General features: G+C 43.3%; 1 protein-coding gene across 4 annotated transcripts; it reads left to right on the top strand.

Annotated features, from left to right (window-relative positions):
- Positions 1 to 27,623, top strand: KDM4A (lysine demethylase 4A). 4 transcript variants are annotated; one of them, XM_075097834.1, is made up of 22 exons: positions 1 to 148; positions 501 to 653; positions 859 to 1,034; positions 2,122 to 2,236; positions 3,146 to 3,339; positions 4,807 to 4,856; positions 5,382 to 5,485; positions 6,542 to 6,679; positions 7,603 to 7,853; positions 8,600 to 8,790; positions 10,080 to 10,438; positions 12,240 to 12,360; positions 13,016 to 13,194; positions 15,491 to 15,695; positions 16,436 to 16,512; positions 17,287 to 17,342; positions 18,278 to 18,386; positions 19,340 to 19,528; positions 20,173 to 20,343; positions 20,837 to 20,956; positions 21,570 to 21,662; positions 22,719 to 27,623. In XM_075097834.1, exons 2-22 carry the CDS (start codon positions 516 to 518, stop codon positions 22,857 to 22,859), a joined length of 3,177 nt encoding a protein of 1,058 aa, XP_074953935.1. In that variant the 5' UTR covers positions 1 to 148; positions 501 to 515; the 3' UTR covers positions 22,860 to 27,623. The 4 variants fall into 4 exon arrangements, with proteins under 4 accessions (XP_074953935.1, XP_074953937.1, XP_074953936.1 ...); XM_075097836.1 differs by having other exon boundaries at positions 18 to 70; XM_075097835.1 differs by having other exon boundaries at positions 24 to 105.
- Positions 27,624 to 27,861: the final 238 nt, after the last annotated feature.

Genomic DNA, 27,861 nt, shown 5'->3' with positions numbered 1-27,861 from the left:
AGGGCGGGGCCCGGGCGGTGGGGAACGGCCGCAGTGGCGTCGGCGGCCTGCCGGACTCATTGGGCGCGTGGTGCGGAGGGATACGGCGGCTGGGCCACGGACCGGGTGGGAGGGCGGAGGCGGCGAGGAAGAGGGACGCCCTGCTGACGTGAGCACGGCGGGCGGGGACTCGGACCCCTCCGCCTCGGAACGGGCTCGCGTCGGAACGGGGGGGGGGAGGGGCGTGAATCGGTGGCATTCTCCGCCGTGAAGAGGAAAGAGAGCCGTGATCCTGACGGGCAGGCTCTCTCCGCCAATGGGGAGGCAGGACTGGTGCGGACCCGGCGGAGATTGGCCGGTGGGCGGTAGGGGGTGGGGCGTGCGCGCGTGCGACGGGGCCCGCCCGGAGCGGCGGGGCGGGGCGGGGTGGGGGAGGGGTGCGCGGGATGACCCGCCCCCCCCCAATCCCCACCCCACCCCCCCGTCCCCAACCACCCCCCTCCGTCGCCTCCTCCGCGCAGGGCCGGCCCGGCAACATGGCCTCGGAGCTGGAGAGCCTCAACCCCAGCGCTCGGATCATGACCTTCCGCCCCACCATGGAGCAGTTCCGGGACTTCAGCCGGTACATCGCCTACCTGGAGTCGCAGGGCGCCCACCGCGCCGGGCTGGCCAAGGTGCGACCCCCCACACACACCCCGGCCCGGGCGGAGGCCGCCCGGCGGCCCCGGCCCCGGGACCGGCCCTCCCTCCCCTCCCCGGGCCGCCTCCGCCCTTTGTTCACCGCCAGCCCCGGCCCCGGCCGGGGGGTCCCGGCCCGAACCCCCCAAGCCCGACCCTCCCCCTGGCAGCAGTTTAACGGGTGCGTTTTGCGTCCTGCAGATAATTCCTCCGAAGGAGTGGAAGCCGCGGCAGTGCTACGATGACATCGACGATCTTGTCATCCCAGCGCCCATCCAGCAGGTGGTGACGGGGCAGTCCGGCCTCTTCACCCAGTACAACATCCAGAAGAAGGCCATGACGGTCCGCGAGTTCAGAAGAATCGCCAACAGCGACAAGTACGTCCGCGTCTCCCCGCAAACGGTCACTGCGGGCGCTCCTGGTGCCCCAGTTCCCCCGGGACCGGGTCCTCGCTACCCACGGGTGCTGGCCAGAGGCGTGAACGCAACGCCCTGGGCAGATGAGGTGTGCTTGTGGAACTGGCTGTGTGGATGGACCTTTGTGGCTTGGGTCGTTTGGCAGGAGCATACGTAATGCCGGCGGAACTTACTATTTCTGCTGTGCGCTCCTGCCTGTTGGTCCCTAGCAGCTAGGCCATTAAAATATTCACTGAGTAGAGTAGTAGAGAAAGCAATGTTCTTGATGTGAAAAAGGACACAGAGAAATGATCGTTTTAGAAGGAGTTTAAGCCAAATGGCCTTGGAAATTACTGCTTAGAAGTGTCATTGGAAGCACCAGCCGCGCTCTGCCTGCTAAAGCTTATTTTGTCTTGCAAGAGCATTACACTTCAGAGATCTTAGGGTTCTGTCTCTCAAATAGAATAATTCGCTGAAAATTACTCTGTAATGCTATGTATGTAATTATCTGGAATATCTATATGTGGGTGTGTGTACACACAGGTTAAATAGGTGTTAGAATGTAAATCTGCACAAAGAGGCCAGTATATAGTTAGCAGGGAATGAAAATGAAAAGCAGATATTTTGTTGGTAAACTGTGCTTGACCAGTTTACAAGTAGGTGAGTCTGGAAACTTTTGTTACTTTTACAGTGGCAGAAAACTTTGGTTTTGTTTTGGTTCTCAAGTTGTTCTTGTTTTATTTCTGGTTTTGACTGCATCCTTCCTTGCTAAATAGCAACAACTAGAAAGTGTAATTGTTTTGACCTGAGAGAGGTGCACAAAGCAAAAATGAAAGTAAACTGAGAAATGGGGAAAGTAAGGGTTTTTTTCATGGTCCTTTGTTCCCAAGTCTCACAGGATCAGAGCTGTGTCTGCTCTGATTGCTGTTCTGGGAGACAGTGGTCTGGCTGATAACATACCTTAGGTATTTTTATTGTAGCTTTCAATTTTTTCAGTGGTGGAGAACGTTGGTTTAAACTCGTCAAGAACCAAACTGCAAAGTCTTTAGTGTCTTTGTTGTTTTTTCAGGTACTGCACACCCCGCTACACGGACTTTGAAGACCTCGAACGAAAGTACTGGAAGAACCTTACGTTCAATGCCCCTATCTACGGTGCTGATGTTAATGGCACGCTTTATGACAAGGTAAGAAAACTGTTTTGGTTTTCAAGTAACAGTTATCCCTGTATGTTGCATTCCATAAATACTAATGTAGTATTTGACTCTTAACTTTCAGAAAGAGTTAATGATAGTGTTAGCAGGGTTCCAGCTTCTGGAGTAGGCAGGACCACAATAAACTGCATGTTTATAACATACTCTCCATTTAAGCCAGACAGTTAAAGAAGGCTGATAGAGGTAATGTTCTAAGGGGTCTCTGTTAGCTCTTCGGTGTAATATGGTTAACTTCAAGAAAGCAAAAACTGCTGTTGTGTAAGTGTTGCTTTTATACTGCTTTGTCCAGAAAGGCATGTGAGAGTTGGAACTGTTCGTCAGTGAACACGCACTGCTTCAGTATCCACTAGTGCATGTGTTTTTGCGGGACAGCCCTGTAGCCATTATGTGTTAGGACAATAAACATTAGAAAAGGGTATGCATTCTACTTGCTAGTCTTTTAAAATATGATGATTTACTCTTTTAAAAGATGTTTGGAAAGAAAAGTGTTTCTGTTAAGAGGGTTCAGACATCAGCTCAAGCTTGCACTATTGTTCTCTGCTCTGGACAGTCTGTAGCTTCGTGATTATTCCTCCTTCCCAATCATTAGAAAGGTTGGACTAGATGATCCCTGAGGTCCCTTCCAACCTGTGATTCTGTGATTATGTTGGCTAATTTTTTTGTTTGTTTGTTTTTTTCCCTCCACAAAGGTGGCTAGTAAACAAGCAGTATGTAAGCTAATGCCGTGTGAAACTTGTTTTAGGTGAACTAGCTAATGGTTTGAGCTGTGCCAGTAGCTGATTTGTTCTGATGTGCTGTTTCACAAGTGTCTGATAACTTCTGCAAAGTTGTGTGGTTCTGTTCTTCATAGTGCTTGTGTAACGTGAGGCTTGTGTTTTTCAGCATGTAGATGCGTGGAATATTGGCAGATTGAACACAATCCTGGATATCGTGGAGAATGAAAGCGGCATAACTATTGAAGGAGTGAATACTCCTTACCTATATTTTGGCATGTGGAAAACTTCCTTTGCTTGGCATACTGAAGACATGGATCTCTACAGTATTAATTACTTGCATTTTGGGGAACCCAAGTCATGGTAAGATTTTTATTTCTAAGGGAAGCTTCTAGATGTAGAAAAACAATACCATAAAAATTGAACTCAAAGTCATGAAGTTGTGAGAGTTGACTGAAGGGATTACCGTCCTTCCAATCTTGCGCTGCAGTGGTATCTTATGACAAGAACACTAGAAACCTTTAAGGAACTGCAGAGCAGTGTGCGTCCTCAGTAGCGTTAGTTTGGTCACAGTCCATTTGCTGTCCTGATGTAAAGAGTTCAGGATTATAATGTAAGGTGGATGCTTTCTGCTGCGGTAGGGTCAGAACTTGGAAAACTTGCTTCCGATTTCCTGAGGCCCTAAAATGACCATACACATACAATAGATCTGTTGTCACGCAGGCGCTATGGGAACAGGCAATTTTTAACAGATTTTGAAATGTAGCTATTTATCATAGATCTAAAAGCAGGCTAGTGGATCTTGCTGAGTGGTTCATCCAGCATCTGAGCTTTCATGATTGTTTTTTAGGGGAGGCTCCCAAATTTTTCTGTAGCATGGGTTGCATTTTAAGAGTGAATCATTCCCTTCTGCTCACAAATAAATTTCTCAAGGAACTTCAACAATTGTTTCCATGGCAGTTTTGTTGGAAACTAGTATTTTTGGCTGCCTTTTAATACAACTTTGAAGTGAAAAATAATAGCTAGCGCCATGTGACCAGTGAACAACCCCATGCAGTGGCAATAGCATGGGAACATGAAACAGACTAGTTCAATCAGATAAACCTTTTGGCCATTGCTTCTTTTACAGTAGTGCATGGAAGAAGTTAACTTTGCTGATACTTAGTCTGATTTATTTAGCAAGGGACTCCATCAAGAATATAGCACTCTATTCCAGAGTGAAAGCAAGCTAAGTAGGTGGTTTCATTTACTGTTGTCAAACCAACTAGGAGTTTTGTGGTGCCCATAAAAAGGTGCGTACAGGGAGAGAGAGATGTAGCCCTAAAGAGCACGCCACAGGTTGCGCACACGTTAAGGATGCAGCATGGCATCTGACTTAGTCCCATCTGAGTCTGACCAGCTGAAAGATGATTCCATTTTCTCTCTTGCTCTCTGTTCCTCCTTGCGCTGAGCATACTAGCAATGCACGGCTGTGAACTGTGAGTCAGGTCAGGAAGTGCTCTTCCCTTTCTTTTCGAAATTCATGTTTTGCTGTGCAGATCTGCTAATTAAATGCATTGCACCTTTTAGTTCCTTGATGGCTTAAGCAAAAGTCAATAGAGGAGATGGTCAGATTTTGGCTCTTGATTTTTCTCTTGGGATAGAGAGGTAAAATTCCTCAATGAAGTTTTTTAGATCTATGTCATTGAACTTTGAAAGAGACAATGTGGAGTTAGAGGATTTTTTTTTTTTTAAGTAATTCATGCCTTGATGCCTGTGTATGATTTCCAGTCAAACTTTGAGACTTTGTCATGTCACTTGAACCTAACAGACTTGTTCTTACAACTGCAGGTACTCTATCCCCCCAGAGCATGGGAAACGACTGGAGAGACTTGCAAAAGGTAATCAGGCAATTCATGTCCTGCCTTTTGCGGGATTCACAGCTGCAACGGGTTTCAGCTCTTTCAGAATCCTGCATGCCTATAACATTTATAAGGGCACAGGCTGGCACGACTGACCTGATCATTTGCCTTTTAGAATATAGATTATATTACTTCAGTTTGTTTATAGTACAAACACACAAAAGAAATGTCACATTACAAATAATGCAGTTGTGGTGTGTCTAACCTTTCCTGAGAAAATCCTTACTATTGATTATTAGAACTGGAAGGTTATAGCCAAGGGAAGATCCTTCTGCATGCAGTCTGTCTTATGCTCTTTCAAACTGGCACCCATTAAAGATAAATCTCCAGGAGCTGTCCTTTTCCTTCAGAATGCAAGCTAACACACTTCAAATAAGGTGGTCGACACTTGTAGGCTTAGGGAAAAATACTGTTTAGACAGTAACTTTTCCTAGAAATTACTGAAAAATTAATTTTAGTTCACAGCAGAATGGTAACATCTCTCCTTGCCTTTATTTTAAACAGGTTTCTTTCCAGGAAGTGCCCAAAGCTGCGAAGCGTTTCTCCGTCACAAGATGACCCTCATCTCTCCATCAATTCTGAAGAAATACGGCATCCCATTTGATAAGGTGTAGAAAAGTAATCATGGTTATACCAGCTCAGTCAGGAGGTTCATGAAGCCCTGTCTCATCTCCAACAGCAGCCAATAGCAGATGCTTAGAGAGGAAAATAGGAGCAGCGAAGGGTATAAGGCAATCCTTTCCCACAGTACCTCCATTTTTCTGGCAATTGGGGCCTGAAATTGTTTGAGACAGAAGAATCTGCCATGTACTGTTAAAAACAAGGGCTCTGTCTTCTGTGATTTTTTTTTTTTTAACTTAAAACTAAACACCACATCCTGTGTTAGATTAACTTCACTGCTTAGCTGTGTATTCAGTGAAGAGGGATTGTTCTTTTTTTGTTTCAGACCTGTCTCCTGCTAATTTTTTTTGTTGTGATCTGTTTCCTCAATGGAAAATATCGCTTGTTCCCTATTAATTTTTCCTGTTACACTAATAACTTCATAGTCTTCCTTACTTTCTCAGGTGATAACCTGCCACCCCCCTTCCCCACACACACATTTTGAAGATCGAGTCTTTGAGTCCTTATTTAGAAGTACTGCTGCATCTCCATGGGCAGCTGAAGGGTTTTGTTGTCACAGACTTTTGTTAGCGGGAAAATGTTGAAAAGCAGCAGTGGAAGGGTGATTGAGAGTTGTACTTGAAGATGATCAGCAAAATAAAACACTAGTAAAGAGTGTGTGCGAATAGAAATTTTACTTGTCCTTAGATACTCTTCAGCCAGACCTGTAGCTGATACAGATAAGTACCTTTATGACCTTCAGATAGCTTGTCGCAGAGTATTTCATATATATAACCACTTCTGTGTTATTTGACCAGTTGCGTTGTGTTTTACTAAAAATCTGAGTGTTGCTTTCCAGTAAAGAGATACTTAGCGTTAAGTAGGAGAATAGTGAAGGTAAGTATCAAGGCTAATCATTGAAGCAAGTAACTCCAACTGCCGTCTGTGGGTGGGGTTTTCAGATATGTCTCATGAGGGGTAGGGAGCTCCTTTTATTCAGACCCAGCAAGTAGGCTCTTTAAGTAAGTTGTGAATAACAATGCAGTGTCTCAATTGTCTTCTAGGTGACCCAGGAGGCTGGAGAGTTCATGATAACCTTTCCTTATAGCTATCATGCTGGTTTTAATCATGGCTTTAACTGTGCTGAATCTACGAACTTTGCTACCCTTCGGTGGATCGAGTACGGGAAGCAGTCTGTACTGGTAAGCGGTCTGTTGCCCTCCTGTTGCGTACAAATAACCTAATTCTCTGTGGCTCATTAAGCCGCCAGCGTTTGTTCTAAGGGAGAGAATTCAGTGCTTTATCCATTTAAGATGTGATGTTTGCTTTATGATACGGTAACAATGTGCAGTCAGCCTCCTGTTTCATGTCCTTGTTTCAACTATGGATAGCATATAACATGTTGTTTAGCTTTGTGTAGGTCAAGTGAGGCTTCAAAGAAAAGCAGGAGAGTAGTGGCTTTTCCAAAGGTGAAAGGGGGTGTGCGCTTGGTCGTCAGGGCTTGTCAGTATTTTGTCTGATGTTTTAACCATTATTTATTGACCATTTAGCCTGGAAGTATGACCTTAGTAACTTATGTTACTTACCAAAGTAGGTATCTTGGCTGAACCTTTAGACTGGATAGCGTTAGATCCCTGTAGAGGTGCCTTACAAACACAGATTATGTTTTCAAAAGTTATATTGAAGTGAATGCTTTGAAGCACTAGTTGAAACCGTGCCCAGATGAGGGCAACCTCTACTGCTCTGGGTAGGCCCAGAGTTTGTATGGCTCCAGCTTTCTCATTATAGTCCCTGGTTTTACTATTTGTTTTTGAATGAGCTCATTTTAAAACAGTCAGCTTCTACAAGCAACTCTAAATAGGCTGGTGGGCTTTCTTTCTCAGTTACTGTGATAACATCTGGTTGTCTGTTTTGTTGTTTTTGCTGGCTTTTCTGCCCAGTTTTTATTAACTTAATATATGTACTTTTGACTTCCTGGGAAAGAGTCTTGAGAGTTCTGAGGCTCGATTACATGTAACTGGGGGAGTTTTTTCTTCGGTTAAGTTCCTGAAAGCAAAGTGATACAGGAATGCAGAGTAGCATTGTTGAGCATGTGGCTTGACCTGAATATTTTTTGTGACTTCAGTGCTCGTGTCGGAAGGACATGGTGAAGATCTCCATGGATGTGTTTGTGAGGAAGTACCAACCTGATCGATACAAGCTTTGGAAAGCCGGGAAGGACGTGACTGTCATTGACCATGCTCTTCCAACCCCAGAGGCGGCAGAGTTCCTTAAAGGGGATCTCATGCAAAAAGTCAAGAATGGGAAACAGTGTGCGGAGGAAATGGAAACAGGAGAGATGTGTAAAGAGGAGGTGGATGAGGATGAGACAAAAAGGTAGTGCTTTATATAGTCCTCTGCTTTTCTATTAGATTATTAGAAATTGGACCCAGCTGCAGTTGAATGTTTGCCATTCTGATAGAACAACAGCAGAGTTAGCAGTAGTCTGTTTTCTTGGGAATAGGGTTTACTCTTAATCGTTTTTATTGTGGTAGACAGGAAATGCACCAGCGTGGAAGGAAGTTCTTCAACTTGGGGCAGACATTCAAAGCCTGGATTTAAACACTGGGAGGCCAGAAGAAAAATGGGGTGTATTGGGTTCATGGGACGGTACTTGCTAGCAAATCCCGTTACTATCAGTGCTGCAGGCTGCAACATCAGTGTGCGGTTCCTGGTTGTCAAAGGTGGACAGGCTAATCATCTTGTATTTTGCAGTTAAATCTCTCTCAGCCAGTGTTCGCTACTGTATCTAAAGCTGTCTTTGGTGGTGATTTTGTTGTTGTTTTGGTTTCTTTTGGGTTTTGTTTGGGTTTTTGTTTGTTTGTTTAAGGTAAAGAATGCCCAGCTAGAGCATAGCAGCCTAATCCATGATGAACAGATGTTGAGGAGTCATCCCTAAGGATTACTGACTCTGCTTCTGTAAAGGCAAAGAAAACACTTCAGAATAATTTGGAAACTATTTGGCTTGCCAGATGCTGTCTCATAAAACACTCATCCAAACCACGCTGTATTTTGTGCATCCAGGCACAAATTCAACGAGCTGACGTGTTTGGTAACCTGATGTATGGATTTGTCTTCTGCAGCATCCCCAAGCATCGCATAGGAACAAAAAGGCACAGGGTCTGCCTGGAAGTGCCTCAAGAAGTGAGTGAGAGCGAGGCCTTCCCCAAGGAGGAGCTGAGCTCTGCGCAGTATGAAGCAGACATGGCAGAGCCTCATGAGACACCTACAAGTGAACTTGCGCAGCAAGGTGAACAAGAGCCCAAGCTTCCAGGTAACTGTGTGTCCAGCTTTATCCTGGTATGGGGGGCCATGATATTACTATTCAGGGAGAGAAGCTGCTAGAGATTAATCTGGGGCACTCTTTCATGTGATGGTAGTTGGTGGGACATTGTGTCCAAAAACGCAGACGCTAGTTTGTCAGCACCATGGCAAGCACTTCAGAAATGTACTGTGATGAGACGTGAGACAGTACCATTTGCTTTTTCAAGACCAAGAGTGCATCCAGAACAATTTTAGGTTGAGCCTTTTAGTTGAATTTGTCCGACACTTCTGCCACTAGTTTGAGTAAATGAAATAACCACAGTGTGAATTGTTAGCTTTTGTGGCCTATCTGTGGATGACTCCCCAGTAACAACTATATAAAAAAACACTGGGGGAGAGCAAAGGTGTAGGCAGCCATCCTGTAGCTGCTTCAGTGACTGACCAGGTAGGGATGACCAGGGATGTTGCCTTTCAGCTGAATTAAAAGGAACAGGAAGTATTGCATGAGACTTCCTTAAGAAATTGGTGTTTCCAACTTCTGATTTTTTGCTTTTTTTATTTTGTCTGCCTTCATACAGAAATGTATTGGATGCCTCAGTAGTCTAAGGTCCTCTGTATCCCTGTTGTGTAATGTGACCTATTTATAGACACTGCCTAGTAAAACATACACACACTTCCTGGTAGTGTGGGTCTGGTGTGCTGTATAGATGTTTTATTTGTAATTTTGTAATCAGTAAGCTGGAGGAAAATTAATATGGCTCATGTAATGGGTCAGTTATCCTTGCTCTTAAGCAAGGAGCGAGGGGCCTATGGAACAATACAAGAACAGGGCAAACATATGTAATGCCTCCCTCTAGTATTCAGTTTTCCAGCCTTTTGCAGTTTGTATTTAATAATCTTCTATGGGTTTGTGGGTTTTAATTTTTCTTCTGTTAAGTCTCCCATGAACCCATGTAACCTCTTACCCACAGCATCATGTGGCCAGGAGTTGGGCTGGTTAGCTATGCTGTATAAAGGAGTCTCTTTGTTTAACTCACTCTGCTAGTTTTGTTTGATATACCCTAGTTCTTGTGCTGGAAGAGGCAATGAGCACACGCTTTTACTCTCTCTCTCTCTCTTTCTCTGCACCAACCGTGACTTTTTAGGTGTTTGCATTGATGACCTACTATTTACATGACTTCAATATCACTTTTTCATGTGTAGTAGTTTGCTTTCCTGTTAGGCCTTGTGTAAATGGTTGCACAAACGTCCTCTCTACTGCCCAGACTTTAGAAAAAGTCAGTATATATTTTCTTCTAGATCGTGTGGACTCTGCCAAATTTGAAGAACTGAAAACAGTAAAGCTTGAGGAGCAAGAAGAAGACCAAGAAGCAGCTGCCTTGGATCTCTCCATTTCACATGCTTCAAATTCCACTTCAGTCTCGACAACTTCAAAGCAGAGTGCAACTTCCAGCGTTCAGCCCAGCTCGCCTGCGTACTCTGGTTCTTCTGACTCTGAATCAACTGATCCGTTGGCAAAACAAACTCCCCCTGGGCCAGCTGGGGTGCTTACAGTCCATAGCTATGCTAGAGGGGATGCCAGCGGATTTGACAATGAACAGACTTCAGGAAAGAAAGCCAGTGCCACCGCCAGTGTGAATGAGCAAGAGCTGGCAGAGGTATGAATGGCAGGAGTACTGAAAGCTTAAGGGCTGTATTATGCGCTCTCAGATTTGCTGTGACCAAACTTCCTATCTGTGCAGGTTACATTTTCGTTCCATTGGTGTTTGCGTAGCAAGTTTCTTAGTTGTTAATGTGTTGTTTAATATCTGTGAGTTTTGCTAAACAAACAAGAATTAAGGAGGTGGAAGTCTTATACTCTTACCTCTCCTAGAAAACAAGGAGATCCCCTGTTTTGAGAACTTCTCTAAATTATTTAAGTGCTTTAAGGGAAAGGGTAGCTTGGTGGTTTTGTCATGGCAGTGTTAGAGGCTGATTCATGTCCTTTTATAGTAATAGACACCTATTTGTACCTAAAGTTAATCTAGTTCAATCCAGCTTCTATTATGAGCACATTAATATGTTGGTGGGGGTTAATATCAAATTGCATACATGTGCGGATCTGTGTGTCCCTTTTAAAAAAAGAAACGATGGAACAAAAATTATTGGTTGGGAGAATGTAAATCTGAGTGTTTAAGAACTGCCAATTAATGTTTTATTAGACAACCCAAGAGGAGGCTGTAGTAGTTAAAATCTTACTTGGTGGTGTCTTCTCAAATTATTTTGTTTCCCTCTTTAAATCTGTGTTTAGAGAGCGGGAGGCCGACAATGATTATGTCTTTGAAATTCAGGAATTACAGAAACGGAACAGTAAATGGGCAAATCTGTTGATAATTAAGCTGAAACTGAGAAAGAGTTCTCATGGCTATTTTAAACTGAAGAAATTCTCTTGCTTCTACTGATATCTCCATTGCATACTCCATACAGGGAAAAGGTGAAATTTTGAATGGGTGTAGATCATTTTCCCCAGTATGGTGTATTTCAGAACAAATTTTCCATCAGATGGTAACTGGGAATGCTAATTTCCATTTGAATAAAAGCATTTCTGTTTCTTAGAAGTCTTGTATCCCACTCTGTGTAGGAGATCAGAGATAATGATTTATGCTCTCTTCTGGCTTCTTTATGAAAAGAAGAGATGTAAAAAGATGTAAGTGCATTTAATCTAAGATTTGCCTGTGCTTTTAGAGGAATAACAGATTAAAAAACGCCCCACACACACATATATATCCCTGGGTCTTATCTACTGAGAGGCGTCCTGGGCTGTTAAAATCATTGCCCTTATTGCCTTGCTTGTCAGGTTAGTAATTTTGTCAGTGTGTCACCTGTTTTTACGTAAGGCTAAGGGAAGAGGAAATAACTATTGTTGTAGTCTCCTTCTAGTCTGTCTGGAAAGACATCAATGCAATAAGCAGAGAGGGTGAAGGTTTCATTTATTTAAAATAGGTTAGTATGAGATGCCCATTAACTCTAATTTTTTATTATTATTAATAATAATAATTTTTAAATTTTGGAATTTTTAAGTTCATACACAAACTGAGGATTTCTCCAGAATGCATGAGACTTCTTATAGTGGCTCTTCTAAGTTGAACCATTCAACTTGTCAGTCTTTTTTTCTGTCTTTTACATGATTCTTATATAAAACAGACTTGCATGAAAAGTTATGCTGAGACCTGTGAAAATTCTCCATTTTAATGGCTCAGCAGAGCCAGTACAGCTCTATCTGGTTTTCCCTAGCAAAAGTGCTGGAAGTAGTTCTTCAAAAAACTTTAGCCACTTTAGAGCTTAAGTTAGTTTGTTAGAAACAAAATCATGGAAGCATGTGTGCATTTTGTGGAGGTTTAAGTTCAAAAGAAATTCCTTTAAAAGTAACGTCAAAAGGGCACACGCAAATTGACTGCTGAATTGCTTCTCCTTGTCCAGGTAGCAAAGGAGTACATAAGATCAATGAAGGAGAGTAAGAAGTCCAAGGGTCGTCGCCAGCCATTGAGCAAGCTCCCGCGCCATCACCCGCTCCTGGTTAAAGACTGCATTAGTGATGATGGTAAGTAAGCCTTGAGCTCTTTAGGAAACTGTAGAAAGGGTCTCAGGTTCTGTGGCCAGTGTGGGGTATTCCATTAAGTAACTGGCGTAAACAGGACCCGCCTAGGATGCAGAGGTGTCACTTGTCAAGGGTTTGTCTTTTTGTCTTTTTTTTAAATTGTGCTTCCATCGTTAAATTTTTTCTGAAATGGTGGCATCTTTTTTCCTGTTCCATTATCTGGAAAGTCACAACTCTGAAAGGAAGATTAAACCAGTACCAGAGACTGTTGCATAGTTGCATCCGCCTTAGAGCATTCCAGTAATTGATGTAAATGTTTGTGATTAAAAAAAAAAAAAAACAACACAAACAAAAACACAAACAACCAAAAAAACCTCACCCAATTCTTTGGCTCTTTGGCTGCCAGTCTTGATGTAATTTGGAGCTAGTGCTGTTCTCACCCAATAAACCTATCTTGTGTCTGCACAGTTGCTTGATTAGTAGAAGCCTCTTAAAGAGGAGACTGAGTTGCTGGCTCCCATCGCTCTTCTGTAAATTTGATTACTGTCAACCTTTCTATCATCTCCATTCATAACTTCTTGCCTTATTTAGTTTCATTTTCAAGAAGGATATCTATAAAAGGACACATAATCACTGAGTAAATGATCTCTTACCTCAGAGGCATCAGAGCAACTAACTCCTGAAGAAGAGGCTGAGGAGACAGAAGCATGGGCTAAGCCACTTAGCCAGCTGTGGCAGAATCGGCCACCAAATTTTGAGGCTGAAAAAGAATACAATCGGACCATGGCTCAGCAGTCTCCATACTGTGCTGTTTGTATGCTCTTCCAGACGTATCAGGTATGTAGACCAAGTCTGTTAATGTTATCATAGAGATAACACTGTGATGCATAGTTTTAAAAATGTCATTTTGCATAATGCTAGTTAAATGCAGCTGTGTCACTGTTGCAGTCTTCTCAAGGAGTTGTTCCAGGAGAGCACAACTGGGTGAACCTCACCACACCTGCGATGGTCTGCCTATGGGTTCCCAGGGGCTTGCTCAGCTGTTCAGCAGAAGCTTTTGTGTTCTGTGGCTTTTGCTTGAACCCACAGAATGGAGCTTGAATGTTGCTGGAGCTGACTATAAAATCCCATTTCTCTTTTCCAGACTGACACCTTCACTTTTACACCTATTTTTTAAAAAAGACTTTTAAGTCCACTCGTAGCACACAGTCTTTGGGGAGCTGGCAAGGAAGAAAATCTTTTATTTGAAGGATTTAGGGTTGTGTTTGTGGATGGCGTAGATAGAAAGCTGTCTTTCTTGGAGCATATCCATACTGAAAGTAGCTATGGCCTGTGAAAATGTGCTTTAACGAAGTGTGGCTGTAGCAATGCATAGCTTGGGATGGGTTGCAGAACCCCTTTGTCATGTTGACTAAACCCCTTTGTCATATTGACTAAATGCTTAGGCTGAAGTCCCACACTGAATTTTTTTCTGTCCCTAAGCTAAGTAATATTAAGACAGTTTGGGTAGTTCTCTGATTACATGTTCCACCTGCAACTTAGAGATAGTTTGTCCCTTCCCATACTCCAAGTGTTTTTGATTCATTTGAGATCACTGTATGATTATGGTGGCACTAGAAACATGTTCAACACAGTTTTGGAAATGAAGACCTCAAATTTTTGTTGCGGGTTTATAGTGCATATAGTTCCTAATTTCCATGAAAACCATAGGCCATAGTTTCTGTTGGATCTTGCTATTTCTGTCTGGGAGTAAGTTCTTACTAGGACTGGAAGTTCTACAGAGAAGCTGCATAGTACATGGATTTCACTGGTACTGACAGTGTATAAAGCTAATAATTTGAGGACGGTTCAAGTTCCGATAGCTTCTTTTTTGAGTTCTAAATGCTGTTAAGCAGAAAACTCTAGCTGCAGGTTTTCAAATGTCAGTCTACACCAGGCAGTCAAGCAGAAGCTCTTCCAAGATTTGAGCTGTGGTTAGGATCTTTGTTCCAACTTCAGAAAGTCTGTAGCAAGTCTGGGAACTTGCTTCAGTTACCCATTCAAATAAAAAATTGGCACAAAATGCCAGACAAATATTCACTTTTCCTTTGTGAAGAAGAAAAGTATAACTGCTTGGAAAAAGTCGCGTTTTCTTCAACTTTGTTATAGATTTCCCTCAGTCATTTGTCTGTTGCTTGACGTGCAATGTTCAGTGTAAATCAGTAAGTTTTAAGGAATATGAATAAACAGGACTTGTTGAAAACACATCAGTTCCCTTCCAACAGTGATCCTTACCAAGACTTTTTTTTCCTACCTTTTAATGCACTGTAGGAGGGACAATGCAGCTTCATTCTGCTACTGCAATTTTTTCTAATAATATTTTTTAAAGATTAGGCAAGTGACTGTTGTGGTAGTCTATGAGGTACAAAAGACAGTCTGAAATATTTCCTTAACAAGAAAGATGCATTTATATTTAGCTGTAAAGAAGGGTAACTTGAATGGAAGCATATCTCTCTAAACTGTACATGTAATTGCTGTTTGCTTTGACATTGGTTTGGTTTGGATGAATAAATTGCAAAAGATTAGCCTGAAAGTCTTCTGAGCTTTAACTAGGAAACTGCATTTTTAGTGTGCTTATTTCCCAGGAACAAATTAGTTTTCAAGTCTATTAGACTTGTTCAGAACTACACAAGGCAAAAATAATGGGGACTGCAGTAGGTATCTATTTGTGTGATCATAATCCTCCCACACTGAGGTAAGATAAATGTGCAATGTTGGATAGCAGTGTTATGATCTTCTGAATAAGGGGGTGGTGGGATGCAGCAGAGGTGTTGCCTGTAGAGCATGGGCTCAGCTTGGTGATTATATCTCTGCTGTCAGAGGAAATGCAGTTTGATCTATATCTTGCTCATTAGACGGATGCAGTTCAGACCTTACGTTTAGCCATTTGGGTAGAAAATTACTTCATTCTGAAACAGCAGCAGCTGAGGATTTTATAACCTAACTATATTTTCACCTAACCTACTAACTCTTTCATCTTCCAGCATCTTCTTTCTTTCTTTAAACTGGATTTATGTATGGAATAATGGGTAAGTAAAGATGGCTTGAGACAGTTTTACTTGTAAAACTTAAATTTCCCATCCATCCCTCACAGGCAGAGTGTGGAGGCAACAGTCAAAATGCTGGAGTAACAGCAGCTGCTGCAGATGGGAAGATCCGAACCAAGCCCCTGATTCCCGAAATGTGCTTTACCACAACCGGCTGCAGCACTGACGTCAATCTTTCAACCCCCTACTTAGAGGAAGATGGAACCAGTGTACTTATCACTTGCAAGAACTGCCATGTCTGTGTTCATGCAAGTGAGTGCATCTAGACTTAACCCTAGACTCTAGTGTTCTCTGTAGTAAGTCTGTATGTGATAGCAAGCCTATGCCAGTCTGTTCGATGTGCAAATAGACCAAGTTGAGCCCGTATCTGCATGGTGTACACTTGAGTGCTGGCTGTTGCGTGTCCAAAGAAGGGCAACAAAGTTGATGAAGGGTCTAGAGAACAAGTCTTATGAGGAGTGGCTGCAGGAGCTGGGGTTGTTTAGCCTGGAGAAGAGGAGGCTGAGGGGAGACCTTATCACTCTCTACAACTACCTGAAAGGAGGTTGTAGCGAGGTGGGGGTCGGACTCTTCTGCCCAGTAAGAAGCAATAGGACGAGAGGAAATGGCCTCAAGCTGCACCAGGGGAAGTTTAGGTTGGACATTAGAAAAAACTTCTTCACTGAAAGGGTTGTCAAGCATTGGAACAGGCTGCCCAGGGAGGTGGTTGAGTCTCCATCCCTGGAGGTATTTAAAAGAAGGGTAGATGTGGTGCTTGAGGATATGGTTTAGTGGTGGACTTGGAAGTAATAGGTTAGCGGTTGGACTCGATGATCTTGAGGGTCTTTTCCAGCCTTAACGATTCTATGATTATATGAAGTTGATGGCATGGGTTACTTGATATCTACAGCATCATCCTTAGGCTCATTGATTTGAATTCCTGCTTTACTTCTGGGGCCTAGGGAACAGGTCTGAGTTTAGGTAAGCTCTTAAGTGAGATGTGTCTATTCTAGGTTGTTATGGTGTATCCCCTGACAAGGCCACTGAAGACTGGATGTGCTCCAGGTGTACAGAAAATGCCTTAGAAGAGGTAAAGTTTCTCATAAGATTCTCACAGATGGAGTCTGGTATGTCTGGGACCTTGCTACAAAGTTCATTTCCATAGTGGTGGGGTTTTTTGTTTTGTTCTTGTGGGTTGTTTTTGTTTTTTAATCCCTCCTGTGAAAAGAAGACAATTTAGGGAATATTTAGGAGCCAATCTGTTGTGTTTTGGCACTTTTAAAACCATAGCAATATAATCCTTTTAACAAGTGCAAAGCTGCTGAGCTCACTTGAGTCATAGAGAAGATGTTCTGCATGAATGTGGGAATAGCTCTATTGTCTGTCTTAATTTGTGGTAGCTACTATTTCTATTTTAGAAAGTAACTTCTGTTAATAACTAGGGAGGCCTGCACATGTGAAGAAGGCATGGAGAATGGGATTCCCTCAAAAAGCTATATAGGCTCTAGATCAGCAGAACAGGTCAACCTTAGGAGATGTATTTGCTCGGGTTTGTTCCAGATCCTTTTACACATCCTCAGAGGATGTAGGGTATTGCGGCTGTAAAAGGAACCCATAACAAACAAGTTGAACAAGTCTTCAGTTGTAGGTCTGCTTGCCTTCAACAGACTTGGAGCCTGTACTTGTTGCCCTAAGGGCAGCAGCTTTTGAGAGCTAAAGGGCTGATCTGTACAAGGTAGTTAGCTGTCTTCTGGCAGTGAAACCATTTTCTTCCTCTGGACTTGCATTTTGAGGAGGGAGTTCTGAAGCAAGTGTACCACTCTGGACTTCACTCTTTCAACTAATGCTTTCTTTCTTGTGCCAGGACTGCTGTTTGTGTTCATTACGAGGAGGAGCACTGCAGAGAGCCAATGATGACAAGTGAGTGTTCCAACTTTTTTGGTCTTAAGGAACAAGCTCAATTCCTCAGTAGCTGAGGGTAAGCTAGTAAAGCCAAGGTCTGCATTTGGTGTAAGGGAGCAACCAACACCACCTTTCACACTCTGTGTTGCTGGGGTGGGCTACGGTAAAGTGTGTTCATTGTGTTCACATGCAGCAATCATCACCTCTTCAGGTAATGCCTCGCTTTCATTCTGTTGACAGCAGCTGTTAATTGCTTTGCATTTTACAGTGCAGAGGTATAACATACCACATAAAAACATTAATGATGAGATAACATCTCTCAGTACCTCCTCACAGAGCATTTTGATTTCTCCATGTAATGTGCGCTGGCAATGGAGACAAAGGACAACCATATATTGAAGCAGCACAACATATTGAAATTCAGGGTACCTCTGCAGCAAGTACACTGCACACAACTGCCTGTCCTGTGTCCTTTGGTGTGGTGGATCGTCTGAAGTTAATTGGTGCAAAATAGCAATGGGGTAGGCTTGTGGCACCATGGAGTGACTGACAGAAATTTTGTGGGTGTCATATGGAGCCTCAACCTCTTGGTCACAGTCTCAAAAGTAATTCAGTAGTGAGTGAACAGTTGCTATGGGACAGGTTTGCGAAGGAATAATCTTATCTTAATAGGTGGTCTTTTGTAAGGCAGGTATGGAACCAGCAGAAGCCACACTAAATCGCTGTCCTGTTAAGTCTGTTAGTAGTAGATTGGAAGTATGAAGAAGTCTTGGTTTTGCCCAACATGCACCCTGTTACTAGCAGCAGGAGGGAAGATTGCACTGCTGGTTCTCAGAGGCTATTTATCATGGTTTATAAGGCAAACTTCAACAGAACTGTATTTACTTAAACTCCAGTGTCCTCTGCCAGACCAATGCATATTAATTTATTCTTCCCCTCTTCTGTCTTGACAGGTGGGTTCATGTGATGTGTGCTGTAGCTGTACTGGAGGCAAAATTTGTGAATATAGCAGAGCGGAGTCCTGTAGACGTTGGCAAAATCCCCCTGCAACGTTTCAGGCTGGTAAGTATCACCCCTGCCTCACTGGTGAGGTTTCAAAGTTGTCTCTCCAGTCCATTCAGAATCTGGGAGACTTTGCTTATCTCTCCAACCCGAAGTCATCTACTCTCCAGACTGAAGAATTTAATCTCTGTTCTTTGTATGGGAAATGGCAATTGTCCCTGTTCTCATTTTTTTGAACACTTCCCAGTTCTAGTATATGCTTATTGAAATAAGAAGCAGCAGTGGGGGCAGAGTTTTCTGTATTTAGCAAATGACATTTACACAGTGGTGTAACGGTGATATTTATTTTGTTCGCTATTTTTCTAATCCCTGGTATCTGACTCCCTTTATTGACTGCTGTTGAGCACTGAGATGCTTCAGGATATGCGAGGCATTTGTATAATGAGTGGATGTTTTCAGCAAGAAAGCAACTGTACTTAACTCTCTAACAGCTCAGTGTTGAGGGGCAAATGATTTTAACTGGTTTGCAAATGCTAACGCATTACAGATAACATTCTTTTCCTACAACAGCCCATCAGGCCTGACCCAAGTGTAGTTCGGTTACTGGTAGTAGTGATAGAATTTTAACTGTTACTTTTGTTGTTTGGGTTGGGTTTTTTGGGGTGTTTTGTTTTGGTTTTGTCTTTGGTCTTTGCCCATTATACTGATCACGATGTTCTTCTGTGTGTAACTTAATAACCAAGTGCTGAAAGGCCCTGTTGACTTTGGAGCATTGTAGACTGATTTAATCCAAGGTCTCCTGTTGCTAGCACCCTTGCGTCACATGCTTTGTGCATGTTGAGCTGGTAGGTGTTTCATGTACGTTTTTTTGTCTATAGGATTATTTTAGATTTATGAATTATTTCCTTGTTACAAACTAGAACTGGTAGCCTTCTGCTTCTTTTTAACCAGCTAGCTCATTGTGTGGGGTAAAAGCTAGTGCCAACCAATAACCTCTAGTTTCCTGTTCACAGAAGTGCATCTTCTGCAAGAAAAGAAGAAAGAGAATTGCAGGTTGCTGTGTACAGTGCTCACATGGTCGGTGTCCCACATCCTTTCATGTCAGCTGTGCCCAAGCAGCAGGAGTCATGATGCAGCCTGATGACTGGCCATTTGTTGTCTTCATTACCTGCTTCCGGCACAAAATTCCATCTCAGGCAGAGGTGAGTAGGTGTGTGACTCCCAGGATTTGAACTGCAGTATCTTGGAGGGACTGAAGAGTTTGGCTCTTTCAGAATGTTCTGTATAATCAAACGCATTGCTCTTGGATTCTGATCTCAACCTTGCTGCTACTCTGAGTGATCTTAGTCAGCTCCTTTGTTGTATTTTGGTTTGCAGCCCAGAAGGACTGAGAGCATTACGTCCCTCCTGTGGCTGTTGTAATGATGAATGATAGTGGGGTTTATGCTGTGATATTTAATATGCAGGAGTTAGTGCTGGGACTCCAGCAGGCTGCATAAGTGGTTATAGAATTTCATGGTTAAGTGATTGATTAGTTCATAAAGTTCCCATGCAGCCCTTTTAGCCATCAAAACCACAACAGACTGTTAGACAATATTTACTGTAAAGGCCTTGCATAGTTTTGAAAAATGAGAGTTTAATTACTAAGTAAATTAACAACAGCTGCATCTAACAGATTAGGCTTTAACCATTTGAAATGCCAGAGGCAGAACTTTTCTGAAAATGCTGCTGATGGTGTCTTGAATAGAGTTACCTCATTTTACTTCCTTGTCTGCCAGCACTGGAGCTATGGTCCTCAACTCATTCTTTATTGTCACTCCATAAAAAGTAATTTTTCTCTTCTCAGCGAGCTAAGGCTGCACTCCAGGATTTGTCACCTGGACAGATAGTCATCAGCAAGCACAAGAATGGTCGATTCTATCAATGTGAAGTGGTCAGCCTTGCAAAGGAGACTTTCTACGAGGTCAACTTCGATGATGGTTCCTTCAGTGACAACCTGTATCCAGAGGACATTGTGGTATGTCATGCAGCAGGAGTCTGGCTCCAGTAGAGGGCACATGGTGCGAGTCAATTCTTGCTGCTGCAGAGCAGACACAGCAGGGGATATGGTAATTGTTCCAACCCTAGGTCATGTTGTGGCTGAGATGTGCTGCAAGATGGCCTTAGGGGTGTTACGTGAGGCTGACTTAACTGAGGGCACATAGGAACAGGTGTAACTGGCAGTACAGCTAATCTGTGGCTGCTTAGCAGTGGTAGGTCTGAAGGAAAACTTGCTGATACTTGCATACCATTCCTGCATGAAGTACTTTGAAGTGGGGCCCACTGTTGGGGTTTAAATACAGGTGACATAAGTGGATGTCTCTGAGTCTAGTTCTTCATCACTAAAATGGAGTAATTGTTGGGGTGGTATGTGGCGTGACTGGGAAGGACTCCTGGTGGCTTGCTGAATCTTCACATAGGGAAGCTGCTTACCCTTGTTCTCTATCCCACCTTCCTCTTTCACGCTGTAGAGTCGAGACTGTCTTCAGTTAGGTCCCCCTGCTGAAGGAGAGGTTGTGCAGGTGAGATGGACAGATGGACAAGTTTACGGAGCCAAGTTTGTCGCATCACATGCCATTCAGATGTACCAGGTACAGAACTGTTGTCTGAAAATTCATCGTTCATAACAAGCTGATCATGTTAACAGGGCTGTTCTTAAAGCCAGCAGAGCTATAGGGGAGTCATGCTTAAGCACTTCAGAGGAAGTTACTCAGCACTGTCAGCAATGCCAGATGCTGGTAGCAGTTGCTGGAGTTAAGAGTAAAGCAGTTGCTTGCAGCTCTGCTTCTGCCTGGCTAACTGTTTGAAAGTGTCAGCTTCTGAAAAATCACTAGTCTGCAGTTCTGCAGCAGACTCTGTTCCTGTAGGTGAAACTACTTAGAATAAGTTTGGGGTTGCTTTTCTCTCTTATGCCTTGCACACTTCCAAAAGGATGAATGTTCAGGCCATATTAAAGTGACCAGCCAGACAGGTGTTACAAGACTATCCCAAAACTTGCTGAGCTACTTTTACTGTCATGGGATTGGTGAGGTTTTGGTTAAAGTCTGTTGCAGTGTGCGTACCTGCATATATATCTTATAAAATTCAAGTGGTAGATTATTTCATGAGAGGCCTCTGTGGGGAAGAGAAGGCAAGTTCTGGGTAGCTGTGGGAGGCTTCTAACTTTCAAGACTTCTGGCAGAATAGCTTCTGGTTTTCTTCTAGGTGGAATTTGAAGATGGGTCACAGCTGATGGTGAAGAGGGATGATGTGTATACTCTTGACGAGGAGCTTCCTAAGAGAGTGAAGTCAAGGCTGGTAGGTAAACGGGGTGCAAACTTCTACTAAAGAAGCTCATTTAACTTAATTTGTCCTTCAACAGCAAGCTGCATGCAGAGCAGCAAAAGATTACAATATGGTGCTCACCTCAATCGTTGCAAAGCTCGGTGGTTGCTCAGGCTACAAAAGCAAAGTCGTATCTCGCTCTGGAGAGACTTCATTCTCCTTCTCCTGAGACAGGAGTTTATAGCATAGAGGCACTGGGACAGTATGTTAATACCCTTTCATGCTTGCATTAGTAAGTTGCATTGTCTATTCCCATTGCAAAGAAAGGCCAAGTTCCTTCACTTGCCCTTTGTTCTGAAAAGCTGTTACTAGGGTGGCATCAAGAGAGCTGGCCATTTTTAAAAATTGTAAAATAATTCAGGTGGGAAAGGACCTCTGCAGGTTTCTGCTTCAGACACCTGTTCCAAGCACAAGTAACTTTGAAGTCAGACAGGGTTGCTCAGGGCTCGCTCCAGTCAAGTTTTGACTATGTCCAAGGATGCAGATCCCAGAGCCCCTTTGGGCCCCTGTTCTGTTGCTTTATGCTTCCCACTGTGAAAAAAAAAAGTAACTGTGGACAGCATGCTAGGGTATCTTGCTTTACAGCATGACCACGCACACCCGAATGCAGAACTTGTTGGCAGGCACATGGGATGTTAGAGGTTCAAGAAAGAACATACTATAGCTGAATCCTATGACCAGGTGTTTAAACATGCCTGCTCCACAAGGCACAGAATGTACTAGACTGCTTGAAAGCTGGAACAGATGAGTGTTTATTCCTTAAAGAAAGTGATTGTGAACTTAAATTAGCTACTTAGTTAAAGTTGAAACTTGTGATTCTTTAGGTCTCTGATTACAGTTCACTTAAACTTATCCCCGGGCTTTTAAATCCAGTTTTAGAAATATTTTTCTTATTGTGTTCAGTCAGTTTTTGAAGGAGGCTGAAGGCTCCGTTACCAAATGTCCTGACTTAGACTTACATGCAGTAGGAGGATGTGGAGGCAGGGATTTAATCTGTGTTCTAGTGACTGATTCTGGTCTTTCTCTTAGTCAATAGCTTCAGATATGCGCTTCACGGAGATCTTCGCAGAGAAGGAGGTCAGACAAGAGAGGAAGAGACAAAGAGTGATAAATTCACGTTACCGTGAAGATTACATTGAACCGGCGTTGTACCGGGCCATCATGGAGTAAGCGCTGCCTGTGGCAGAGGAAGAAGATGCCCACCTCCCCCAAGGATTTAAACGCTCCAGTACAACAGGCCATATTTGGATGCTTCGAATCCAGGGTTTTTTTGTTTTGTTTTTTAAGGAAGCTAAAAAGCTGATGCTCTGCAGTAGCTGAAAGGCAGCTGTTGGATAGTGAAACAGATTCCATTTGCTGAAGCTGATGTCTGCAGACTCCTGGTCTGAAGTTGGGTCCTTACTGAATAAGCCAGCTTGGGGGTGTTGCTTTCATCTCGTCGAGCAGTCTTGCTTCTTTTTTTTACTAGAGACAATTTTGACAGGTGGCAAACTCTTTTGGGAGTTGTAGCCAGGAATCTTGGCAGCTGCAGAATAGTACAGTCTATTGTTTTAGTTGAATAATGTTCCTGATTTTGGGAGTCTCCCTGGTGACCACACCTGGGCTTGAGCAGGCAGTATTACTGGTGCTTGAAATTGAACCTCTTTTTATATTTATATCCATCTTTTTGTCGCAAGCAGCTTCAGTCTCTTGTTTCTCAGCACCTCCTTTCTGAGGGTTGAGCTGTAGGCTGTTCAGATCCAAGCAGACAGGAGGTGCTTGTGTGAACAGGTGAAATGTGAAATTGAATCCTATAGAACAAATTATTTAACCCTCCATTTAATATTTTTTGTTCTGATACTTGTTTTGACTTACTTAATCATAAGTTTAACTGTAATAATATGTGCCTCAGAATCCATGAAATCTGTCTGGAGCCCTGCGCAGTGCAGCCTTCTAACAAGAATAGGCGTTCAGCTCCCAAAGAGTTTCTTCTGAGCTTCTCCCCACCCCTTCTAAGGCAATAATGACCAAAGGGACAGAGTCCTAACTCTCCCTTCTTGAAATCCAAGCATCACAGTATTGGGGATGACAGGGCAGCGGTATCTGAAGCAGTGCAGTACCTCTTCTGCGGCAGCACTGTCTGTCATGTGAACGCAAGCTTTTGCTTACAGCAGCTAATATTGGGTCTGAGACAGATAAAGCACGCACTGAACTGTATGTATTACTGAAAGGCTGTGCAATGCTCTTCTGAAGCAGGAGTGCTGCTGTGTTGCTGTCTGGCAAAGGTTACCACAGCATTTTTATAGAGTATTAGTAGGGCACATCTCAGTTGTCTTGGAGAGAACTTGCTACCTCAGCAATAGGAAGCTGAGTTAAGCTGGGTGGTAGGTGCACCCGGAAGATGTGCCAACTTGCTCCTAGTAATTTAAGCATTAACACACCACAGTAAGAGCCATGTAAATACATGTTCCTTTCCCGTTCTGTAGGAAAGGGATTTTAGGCTGTGGAGCAGCTTGGCCGCCTTCTTTTTGCATGGAATGATGGGGTGACTTTTCCTGCTGGAGAAAATGATGGTTACATGTTCTCCAGAAACAGTTCAAGAGGAGAATTTTCTAGTGAAACAGACCTAATGCATCCCTGCTTCTATAGGGACATGGCAATGTGTCTGCAAAGTCTGGATTTGTAACTTTTTTCCTTTTGTTACATAGGAACGCTATAAACCAAACTCTTCTGAAACCCCGGTGCATCGATTTGTGATTAGCAATAAAATGTAGTATTGTGTAGTGATACAACTCTTGATCAGAAAAGAAATAAACTACAACTTTTATAAAGAAAATCTTACTTATCCCTACATTTTTATAGGGTCAGGAGGCTGATATGAGCAGCAAAGATTTGCACAACCACTGTTTTACATAGAGGTGTTCTGTCCCATTTTTGTGGTGGAATACCTCATTCATCAGTATTGGAAGGCTTAAACAGATTCTGAAAGGAGATAGTGGCTTTCCTTTGTCGGTTTGTTTTTATTTTTTCCCATGTCTAAAGCTCCTGGTCTCAGGGTATTAAATCACTTTCTGATGAATGGGATAGTTGTCTTGATAAAACTAGGATCTGTTAAGACTTGGAGTCTAGTAGCTGCAGTTACTCTGGTCTAAGCAATGGGAATGAAATTGCACTTTGACATTTTAGCTGGTGCATAAGCCCCTCTGAAGTGATGTGCTGTGAGCAAATGTGGAGTAGAGCTGGCAGGGCCTTAACAAACTTGCTTCAGCTCTGTCAGTGTATCTTAAGATTTGGTATTAACTTCTCATAGGCTGAACACTACTTGTATATTACTGAAAAACATACTTTTCCTATCATCTGCCTTTCTCCCTCCAGAGACAAGGTGCCTGTGTTCAGGCTTTCTTCCCAAACTGCTGTATAATTAAATGCACCTTTTAGGTGCCACGTGCTACCTGTGCTGCAAACACCTGGCTCAACAGCTTAATCCTAAAATGACGTCCTAGTACGAAACAGCTACATTTTTTTGAGTGCTGTTGTTCAACTGCAACAGGTTTTGTCACCCACCTCTAACAGTATTGAGTGACTTTCAAGAGCTCGTATGCCTCATATTTGTTCTGGAAGAGGAGCTTTGTTACGCTGTGTTTCTGTGGACTCCAGATTTGCTCTTGTCAGTTGGCTGCACTGTGTTGTAAATCGTTGCCATCCTGCACTCTGAGACAAAAGGCCTTCCCAATTTTCCCATCAGTTCTTGTGCTGCATCGTTCAAATATGAGCATACTTTACCTACTGCAGTGTTGGAACTGCATTTTGGCTTCTCTCTGTGAACTTAAAGTTGGTGACCCTGATGTTTGAGGGGTCTGTATTATTTGACTTCGCAAAAACAATTGGGTTTATGGCTCGAAGTATAACAGGTAGCAATAAAAGCTCTTTACAGAGCAGCTGTCTCAAAGGTACATATGCTTTCCGTTACCTGTACTTTGATCTTGACTGATAATAATTTTCTCCAGTGGTTTGTTTTTTGGAAGTGTATTTATCCCTGTTACAGCATCATTCTAGTGAGGGCAGGGTGCTGCCAGAGTATCAGCTAGGCAGGTGCTTCTTGAATGTGTTCAGTAGGAAATAACGCTCGATATGCCCCATGGGAGCTCCGATGGCCCTTCGTTAGGTCCATTGCATGCGATGCTGCAGGCAGTAGACCTCCTCACTTCACTTTTCATGAAGCTTCCATCTGTGACTGGTTCAGGCTGGACCCATAAAAAGCATTTTAGTATAAACGAATAGTGGCTTGCCCTTAATTCAGGATGTGCTTGGCAAGCCAGTGATTACTTTCTAGAAGGCTTAAAAAGGTGGCTATCCTTTGTAAAGCACCTGATAGCAGTGATGTTTCTGCCTGTAGCTGGACTTCTAGGAGACCTCCATCAGCAGACCCATCAGATGACCAGAGACAGTACTGTCAGTAGTAGGACCCATTCTCCTTGCTCCTTCTCTCTCTTCTCGGTGTTTTGAGCTGGGTTGAACTGATTCTGCACTGTCTGAGGAGCGTAGCCACATATCCCAAGGCTTCCAATGCATCTCTGTTCTTCCATTCTTTAACTGGGCTCCTGTTGTCTGACATGTCTGCAGTTGTGCTTGTTTATTTTTTTAATGCAAACATGGGATGAAATCAAGACTCTGGTAGCCTGTATGTTGTTTTCAGTTTGATCAGTTAATAAATCTAATTTCAAAATGGACAATCTGTAGAGTACTTTAAGAACTAAAGCAACGTAACTTGGAAATTCTCATCATGCTTCTGATATTTCTATTGGCATTATTTCTTTCTCATACTCATCTCCTTAATGCTTATCCAGTGAGTTCTTGGGCGTCTTTCAGAGACGTTAAGCAGAGTTGTGTTAGTTAAGGACTCAGTCCATCATGGCTGTTCAGCTAGAACAGGGACAGAGCCACAGAGTCATCCCTCCTCACTGAAATACAGGCCTGAGACATCTGCAGTAAGAGCTGAGTTGCCTTAGGTTCCCTCTGTAGCTGAGAGCGGCAGTGCCAGAAGAGGAGTCATCACAAAATCTTACCGGGGTGCAGAGTCAGACAGCTCTGTTCTTTACTTGGGTGTTGACTCTTGAAGTTCACAGTGCTGGTTAAGGCTTGCTGAACTGGCAGTCAGGGAAATGACATTATTCTACCTTAGCTCGGGGGTTTTTGTTACTGATACAGCAAGTGACCTTGAGTAAACTGCTTATTCATTGCAGTAGTATTTCAGCCCATATCTTTGGAGCCTAGAGTGCCAGGTATTCCTGGAGCCAGCTTCTGTAGTTTGGGAAAATGTTAACGTCTCTGTCTCCCTGACGAATTTGTAGATGTTGCACAGAACCTTAAAGTGTGCGCGCTTAGGTTAGTGTAAAGTGTGTAGTTTTTTAGGTTCAACATGAACAACATGGGGTGTTGCTAAAAGTGAAAATAAGCCTTCTTCCTCTTTTCCCATCATCATTCTTCATTTGTTTGCACTGCTGTAGAGCTGTGTAGCAGCTTCAGGTTTCTCTCTTGGATGGGTGAAGAGCACAACACTTCAAGTGGGGTGAGCGTGATGTTGCTTGGTTCCAGTAATGAGCACAGCTGAGGGTGTGTATCAGCTGCTTCCTCTGGCCTCACCAGAATGGTCAACAGAGGAATGGGAGATAGTCACCTGATTGCTGTCGTCTGAGGAACCTGTGGCAGATCCATGCAGAAACATTGCCACAGCCTTCTTACTGCAGCATGAGTAATGTGACAATGCTGAAGTCAAAACTGTTCTGACAGCACCTAGCAAATGAAGGAAATGTGTGGGATGGTGCTGGAAAAAGATTAAAGTGGTATAGTATGTGTGTTAATTTCCAGACAAAACGGAGTGAAGGTAGGAGAGCCTGAAAAGATGTGTCCTTGGCCTGTAATTCTGCCTTTAAGTAAAGTTCTTACTTTTATGAATGGTGGGCTGTGAACACCTTCGGTACACAGTGCAAGACAGAAGTGAAACAGGCCTGCTGTCTGGGCTCTTCCCCCTTAGCTGGGGGACTTAGTCCTGCCTGAGTCACTGCCTGGCGCACCCAGTGTAGGACCCTCATGCTGTGAGAGGACCCAACGCGCTAGGAATTTGCATGCTGTCATCTTTATCCACACAGCTGGCTGAAAGAAGAGCTGCCTCTTCACAGGCTGTAGAAAGGTG

The sequence above is a fragment of the Phalacrocorax aristotelis genome, chromosome 6 (assembly GCF_949628215.1).
Source record: "Phalacrocorax aristotelis chromosome 6, bGulAri2.1, whole genome shotgun sequence".
NCBI classification, from domain to species: Eukaryota; Metazoa; Chordata; class Aves; order Suliformes; family Phalacrocoracidae; genus Phalacrocorax; species Phalacrocorax aristotelis.
This window is presented reverse-complemented; position numbering and strand designations above follow the sequence as displayed.

Bases quoted from the DNA above. Each gene is read 5' to 3' on its own strand.
- KDM4A (XM_075097834.1), top strand. From the start codon at position 516: ATGGCCTCGGAGCTGGAGAGCCTCAACCCCAGCGCTCGGATCATGACC. The intron at 12,361-13,015 runs GTAAGTAAGCCT...CTCTTACCTCAG, and splicing joins AGACTGCATTAGTGATGATG to AGGCATCAGAGCAACTAACT. The intron at 19,529-20,172 runs GTGAGTAGGTGT...TTCTCTTCTCAG, and splicing joins AAATTCCATCTCAGGCAGAG to CGAGCTAAGGCTGCACTCCA.